At 35.6% G+C, this 8,304-nt stretch overlaps 1 protein-coding gene across 1 annotated transcript in view; it reads left to right on the top strand.

Moving 5' to 3' along the window:
* The first annotated feature begins 1,112 nt into the window (after positions 1–1,112).
* The window catches only part of CCDC77 (coiled-coil domain containing 77), a 24,126-nt gene continuing 16,934 nt past the window's right edge, over positions 1,113–8,304 (top strand). Inside the window, exons 1-5 of the mRNA XM_015814172.1 lie at positions 1,113–1,187; positions 3,446–3,495; positions 4,750–4,966; positions 5,565–5,707; positions 6,934–7,030. Coding sequence (XP_015669658.1) covers positions 1,173–1,187; positions 3,446–3,495; positions 4,750–4,966; positions 5,565–5,707; positions 6,934–7,030 — 522 coding nt within the window. The 5' untranslated portion in view covers positions 1,113–1,172. The remainder of the gene's footprint in view (positions 1,188–3,445; positions 3,496–4,749; positions 4,967–5,564; positions 5,708–6,933; positions 7,031–8,304) is intronic.

An 8,304-nucleotide genomic window follows, 5' to 3' on the forward strand; every position in this document is an offset into this window, starting at 1 on the left:
TACCAGAAAAATAGCAATAACAATATCACAAAGTAGAAGTAATAAAATGTTAATTACAAAATCTAAAATGCAAGTAATAAATATGGAATAATAAGATCTGTACCTAGTCTTTTCCCAATAAATATACAAAATTGTTTTGCTTTATAGGACAAAAAGTAATGCTACTAACATAATTGTTAAAAATCTTTAAAGTTACAATTAACTTTGATTGTACTTAACCTGTAGCCAATTTGCCAAACCTGTTCAAGACAATAATTGGTTAATGTGTTCAGAGATGGTTATACAACTTATAAGGTACCATATTAAGCACATGCCTGCCCAGTGGTTGTTAATCTCTATTTTTAATCAAACAGGAAAAACTATACTAAATTTATCAAACTCATGAACTTGTGCATATTACTTCTCAATTACGTTTTGGTGGAGTCCTAGAAATACATGTAAATATATATGTCAATTATAATCTTCAAGGGATTTCCACGTGAAAATAAATTATGAAAACTAGTGATATTAAAATAGCACAATATATAACACATAACTTAGTTTTTTAAAAAGGTTTTAATCTTATCCTGCACCAGGAAGGATTTAACTTCTGCATGTAAATTCAAAATTAAATTCTATCCTATTTGGTTACCACAGGATAAAAAGACAATTTGTGGGCAGTCCATTGTTGCTTATCTCTAGTAATATTGTGCCACAAGCTTTTTGCTAGTGCAACAAAGCGAATAAGGGTCTTTCTCTGGAAGTAAGCGATACACAAATTATTTACTAGACGAGGAATGGAAATGCCAGGCAGCCTTAAGGAGACTTAGTGCTCTCGACTATGTAACTGCACTAAAACCACCCGTATTTTCCGTTCATCAATCGGTTTAGGTCTTTCATCCAGTTGTCAAAATGATCCAAGGAAATTATTTAGACTTGTATCGACTCTCATTACTCTGTAGCCGAGACTTCACTACTGTACCCACAGAAGTCTAGCAGACAAGCCGCGCGGATGAGTAAAAGGTTGTGATTGGGCAAAATATCGGACATCGTTTATTTCCTTTCTCCTGATTGGAGGATTTTCGCAGCCTGTTGTTTGATTTTTGGTTTTTCCGTTGAGACCCGCAGTAGGAGCGGAGGGAACAGCGGAGTTATCGGCGCGTTAGAAGGAAAGTGCAAACTTCTGGTGCCGAATGGGACCGAGGAGGGTGCGTCACGGGGTTTCACGGCGGTCTGGTAGGATAAGGGGAAAATAGTGTAGCTTCTGGTTGCTTTCGTCCTTTTTGACATTAAACCAGAAGTATCCCGTTCAGATGGTTGGAAGACCCAGACTGTTTCCACCAAGTAAACGACTAGGCTATACATGCTTCATTTTTTATTTCCAGTTCTTATTAAGGGAACCTGCATTAGTATGACAGTTTTGATGTGGGATTTGAGCTGGCGGAGAATGAGAGTCAGATTTCTTTTCAGTTGCGTAGTAACCTTCCCTCAGTAGCCAAACTCAAGATTATTGGGTGCAAATTGTCACTTTTCAGAAGCAATTAACCATCAATGAATCTTCCATTATTTGTTGGACTTAAACTTCCTTTCAAAGACCACACACACACACACACAAACCACTTGCTTATCTTGAATATAACCGCCATTTTTTCCCCCAATAGCTACTATGGGATTTGTTTTATATACCATGCATAGTATAGCAAATCCTTTAACATTGTAGGCTGTCTGCTCCAATTCTGTTACTAATATCTTGCTAATTTGAATGGATTAGAAGATGATGAGGCAAGCTATAGTTATGGATCCTTGGCTTTCCTATTTAGGCAGATTATAATGTACATGTATGTGTTCTTAAGGGTTAGGAAACTACATATTTGATAGGATTTAAATACAAAGTCGACTCTATTTTATCATTGTGAAATGGTGAACTCTACAGGACTGTAGGGAATAACTTGTTTTGTGTCTTCTGACCAATCCAGTTCAATATCAGTCCTTAATTTTCAACAGCACAAGAGATGGGGCTAAACTTTGCAAAGAGTGTATGTGCCCATTATGCAGAAACAAACTATCTTCCGTGTTTATAGTAGAAAGTAGGGATTGCTTCATACAAAGACTGATATAAAGCACTGTGCTGCAATTACCCACCATTTTATTTTCTAAGAATGTCTCCAAGATCTATGTAGGTTTCAAACACATTGTTAAACGGGCTAGGGCTGCAGCATATTAGTTTCTCACTCTTAAAAAAAGAACCTGAAGAGAGTGCAATTTGTATAGGGCAAGACACCTGTATACCATAAGCACCAAGGAATATGCTGGGGACACTCTAACTTGCAGATGCTGTCTTGGATGCTCAGAGATAGAACAATAGATTTATGATGCTTATATGGTTATTAATATAGACTAGTAAGGGATCTTGGTTGTTTATTTTGAGTAAAATTGAGTTTGTAGTTTCAGTCTAATTTTATGTCAAACAATGTGCACAGCAAAACCCTTATGTATATGTTATAATATATGAAGTTTCTTGTGAGTATATATTTGGCATATATCGTGTTCATTGAAAAGCTGTATGTGATTGTGCTTACATAAATGATGTATTATGACCTATTGATGAGGTTATTGGCTTTATGCACCAAGATATTCTTATTTAATGTATTCCAGACCTGAAATTATGCATTTAAAAGTGGGCTAAATAAATCCCAAGGATTCTGGCAGAAACCATTAAGTGGATTGTGGGAATGTGTGTTGAATGACTGAGGTTCATTGGAGGATTACCCACGCTGAAAAGAGAAACTAAATTTAATTGGAGTACAAACAAAACTTTTCCATACAATTTGAATAGTAAATATGAATTGAACTTCACTTGCTTGAGTGAAGTTCTTAAATTATATTAAAGATTTTGGAGGATTTGTTTGTTTTTAATGATTGGAACATTTTAGTAAAGTTAAATATTAATGGAGGAGCTCCAATAATACAAACATTATTGTCATGTTCACATTGTTTCAATCATTGTTCCTTAACTACAACTAAGCCACAATTGATTCTGTCCACAAAAGACTTTCATCCATAAGCCATGCCTTTCAAGCCACAATATTTCATAGAGCATGCTAAGACAAACCAAAGAAACCACATAGTTGCATTATATGAACCAAGCCATAGCTCTATAGCAATTGTCACAAATAAACCCAAAACAACTTAAATCGCCAGTTTTTAGAGCTGTTACAGATCAGAGCTGAATTGGACTAATCTTATTTTAATCTACAGTATTCCATGAGTTATTCCATTTTTATTGAGTTGAATTACATCTACCATTGATGTAACTCATCTCCTTAAGTTCTTTATTATGGCATATAGGGACAGATTGTGAAAAAAGGTCTAAGAAATGTTTTTGTATTTTGATTTTTTCAAATAAAGGTGAAATGGTGGGAAATGTTTTCTGGCTCAGTAATTCAATATATTAAATGCATTGCAGATGGTGAGAATATGCGCCATGACTACTTCTCCAAGAACACCTTCCAAAAAGTAAGTCAAAGAATTAGGTACTGATTTCAAATGTCTTTTTTTTTCCTTTTCATTTATCTCAAGAATAAGAATCCTGCAAAGCATGATTCATAGACCTCCCAGCATACCATTTTTAGTTTCCAGAGCAACATACTCAGGAATAGGCAAATCTGAAATTTTGGGCCTTTGATGAAGTTTATGGATTTATTTGTTGTTTTAGGTATGATACCCTTTTCAAAGTCAGGCCACTGTTTCTCTTTGGGGTGCTTAAAACTGCATATTATAATATGCCTTTAACACACACACCCAAAACTCCTACAAAATAAAATAAAGTTTAATCCTGCCAATGCAAGAGATATCATGATCAAACTCGCAACGTCACGTGACGTGTCGTGATGTATCGTGACTTTTTTTCCATTGCCAGCAATGGGGTGGGTGCAGTTTTGGCATGACACATCCGGCCATGGGCTGGCAGTTTGACACCCTGCTGTAGACCAAGGCCAGAAAGATTCTCACTCCAATATAGCTTTTGGATCAGTAAGTAAAGCCTACAACAAATACCTAGTGTTTTGAATACAAGGGTTTGTATTCTGTATATAAATGTCAGCTGTGCCTAGTAGTAACCAGCAATGGACCCATAAGAGTAAATAGTTTGCATTCTTTCATTAAGGTGCATAGTTACCTAATTTCTACCTTTTTCCATATAAAATGAAAACAAATGCTCTCAAAGTTCTCATTTAGCAGAACAATCCTAATCTGGGCTGTGGGTAGGAATCCTGTTTTAGGGACCACTCCCATCCTTCTAATCCTTCTAGTTTAATGAAGAGAAGGACAAGGGGGGGGACATGATAGCAGTGTTCCAATATCTCAGGGGTTGCCACAAAGAAGAGGGAGTCAAGCTATTCTCCAAAGCACCTGAAGGCAGGACAAGAAGCAATGGATGGAAACTAACCAAAGAGAGAACTAAGAAGAAACTTCCTGATAGTTAGAACAATTAATCAGTGGAACAACCTGCCTCCAGAAGCGGTGAATGCTCCAACACTGGAAGTCTTTAAGAAGAGATTGGACAGCCATTTGTCTGAAATGGTATAGGGTTTCCTTCCTGAGTAAGGGGTTGGACTAGATGACCTCCAAGGTCCCTTCCAACTTTATTATTAGTATTATTATTAGTATTATTATTATATCTTTCCTTTCAGTGTGCCACCTATATCTAAGATATAGCGTGTTAAAAGCTTTTAGTAATGTTAACTCTTTATATATATATATGTTTTTCAGATCAAACACTCCACGTGCTGCTTCCAAGGGTGGTGTCCTCCCTTCTCCTCACCAAAGTGATTCTACCCCTCTTCCTTCAATCAATGAACGTCTGGCCTATCTTCGCCCCTCTCGGGAGCTGCTGGAGTACTATCGAAAGAAGATTGCAGAATTTGATGAAGAGCATGAAGACCTGGTGAAACGGTTGGAAGCATACAAAGCATCTTATGATGAACAGGTAAGAAAAAGGGAATGATAATCCACCAAGAGACAGGTGATCTGGAAAGCCACATAAGGAAGCTTCAAGGCTTATTCCTCTGTCCTTTTCCATAATGCAGTCGTGATTCTTCTATTGCTTTGAATTTTCTGCAAAAGCTACATAGAAGGCATTTTCACTAAAAAGTATTAAAGAGAAATATGAATTATCTGGAACCTGGTTCCCTACATTATATTTATCTGAATCCTCATATTTTTTAAAAAAACTGTTTTAAATCACTGATAGTGAAAGAAATCTTTATCCAACTTAGTTTTTAAAAGAATCAACATGGGCTGAAGCATTATTCTCCCCCTCCCTTTCCCTCCGGTCCGCCAACTGAGAAAGGGTGGATACCTCTGATCTAGAAGACCATTCTCAGCAAACCCAAGAGATGGTAAACAAGGAGAAAACATTTGTTACAAGTTGCAGAACTTGACTAAGCATCTTTTTGGCAGGTTAAAATGCTAGCATTCCACCAAGAAGTTGCCTTGGGTTTGAGATGGAATGTGATAATGAGAAAAACTTGTATTCTACTTTTGCTTCAGCTGCCAGGTAATTAATAATACTTTTTTCTGTGCAGCACAAGCTTCAATGGGAAATGCGTCAGCGAGAGGAAGAAATTGCAGAACTGCAGAAGGCTCTGAGTGACATGCAGGTGTACCTTTTTCAGGAAAGAGAGCAGGTTCTGCGCCTTTATGCTGAAAACGATCGACTGAAAATCAGGTTTGTGTCCTGAAAGACTGAAAAACGCTAAGTGATTGTCTTTGATGGAATCTATAGCTTTGAAATATATTGGAATTTTGCACATGGACAAAAATAAGATATACAAGAAAGGAATGCAGATGAGAGCAATTTGCTTCTTCCTTACTTTTTATTTTATGACATAGGAAGATAACTGGTATTTGCTTCTTTTATGAGAAAAGATCTATGACAAAGATGCACACTGTCAGTGATAGGATCAACTTACAAACCCTTTCATTCCTCTGCTGTTGTCTTGAGAAAACTGTAAATGAAGCTTCTCTTTTCTCACTGGAATACAAATTGAACTAAGTACACTGTATATCAATGAAGGACCCCAAATATACTATTTTTCTCATACACAAAACATTGTCTTTTAGAAATGTTTAAAATAAATACATACAGTTGAGTAAGAGAGGTATCTCTTTTGTTCAAGTTAATAGACTACTAATCAAACATTTCCCCCCAAAAAGGGCCAGGGGGTCCATTTCCTATAAAAATCATTTCCAAGAAATTGTATCAGATTCTCAGAATTCTTTCTTGACCCTTTGTTTAAAAAAAAAACCCAATAACCTCATTCACATATGGACAGTTCATATTTATAAGCTTTTCACTGTTGCAAGTCAAGTACAGAGGATATCTTCCACTGTTGTGGGATATTACTTTATGCAATCTCATGATGATAGGAATTTTAGAATTACCATCTGGACTGATACAGGTTTCAGGAGTCACGCTGAACATTTCTACTTATATGTATGTCTTAGTACTAAAATGGAACCTCCTCTTCCAAAGCATCACATTGGTATTTCCCCCCAAATAATTTAAGAGTCTGATTTTAAACAGTCTCTAATTTATAAAATGGTTTGGTAACATTGCCTCCTGGTGGCTAAAGACTCAAGTTCACATTCTTAGTAATAAGATGCTACTATAATTTCTATTAGTTCTTTCTGAAATAGAAAAAAAAATAGAGAATATCTTCAGTAGAGGAGAAATTAATTTTAAGACATTGTGTTTCCAACCATTGGTTTGCCATAGAGTTTTCATGAGGATTTATGTGGTCAGATTCTATAAGAAAGAACTTCTAGAGCATGTAAAATAAAAGGTTTGCTTTTCAAAGATTAGATGAACCTTGAAGTCAACAAAAAGTGCAGCATACCTCAGCATTTAGGAATAGAAATAAATTGCTTTATTTTCAATGCATTACTGTATAGGGAATTAGAGGACAGAAAGAAGATTCAACATCTTTTGGCTTTATTAGGAACAGACAATGGTGAAATTACCTATTTTCACAAGGAACCACCAAATAAGGTAATGACCATCAATTAACCTAGATATTTTTACTGCATGTATTTTATTTTATAAAATACATTACTTACATTACTGATTATGGCTTATTAAAAAGATTTAAATAATTGTATAAAATGTAGCTGCAACAAAGTATTTTTTATTTTTGGAGTGAAAAGTACCATTTAGTTCTTAGAGAAAGAGCAGAATATAAACATAATCACATCCATAAATTTTCAGGCAAAAGATAATGGAAGTCAGTAAATGAAATTGATGAATTTGTGCCTCATAGGCCTAAATCCAGTACTTTCCCAAGTGACAGTTCCAGAAAGCCTTGTAAGTCAAGGTTGGTCAATCTATTATTCCAGTCAAGTTGTTAAAAGTAAATAATTATATAGGTCAGCTTTTACAAGAATGGCTTTTAGTGATAGACAAAGTTTAGCTATGCTACTTACATTATCTATAAATGCTAAGGACAGCATTGGTCAGTTTTGTCATGACTTGATTAGTGTGTTACAAGTAGAACCAAATTCCAGTTTTGCCACAAGTATTCTGAGCAAACTTGGATCTTTAATCTAGAGATTATATTGCAAGCCGATGTAATATTATACCCGCATCTTACCAGCTTGGAAGTATATGCAGTCTACTAACACAGTCAGAAGCAAATGAATTTGTTAAGTGTGCTAGGAAACTGGCAGAATGCTGACTGAAAGATTTGGGAAATGCAGTGCAGCATTTTATTGGCAGAGAAGTGAATAGAGATCAGATTTTTTTTTCTTCAACAGATCATTGAAAAATTAATTTGAAAAAGAAAGTTTATATTTGTTAATCTAGAGAAAACACATGTTAAAGTGAATAAGCATGGTGTTTTACACATTTATGAAATTGAATATCGGTTGCTGAATGCTTTAAGAGTGGTACATGAAGGAAATAAAGCATGCAAGAGAAAACAAAGCATAGGTAATAGCTTGACTTTACACAGTGTAAGGCAAAGTTGTGTGATGTCCCCCTGGTGGTTTAATGTATTAATACATTAATAAAAATATATAAGAATGCTTATAGTGATTTTAGACTTTTATCAGTTGGAAACATGTGTTAGAAGTCTTCATCCTGGTTCATCCAAGCCGGGAATAAATAAGCAAACATGGCGACTGCTTTGGGAAGAAGGTTACAGTTTATTGCAGAAGACAGATAAGCAGCAGAGGAGAAGAAAAAGAGAGTGAGCACATGGGCAGATGGTCTTTTTATACCCTCTAGCCCTGCCTGGAAGTTTCCTGTTCCTGTGGCATGAACTTTGA

Source organism: Protobothrops mucrosquamatus, unplaced genomic scaffold (assembly GCF_001527695.2).
Source record: "Protobothrops mucrosquamatus isolate PMUCROS unplaced genomic scaffold, P.Mucros_1.0 scaffold226, whole genome shotgun sequence".
NCBI classification, from domain to species: Eukaryota; Metazoa; Chordata; class Lepidosauria; order Squamata; family Viperidae; genus Protobothrops; species Protobothrops mucrosquamatus.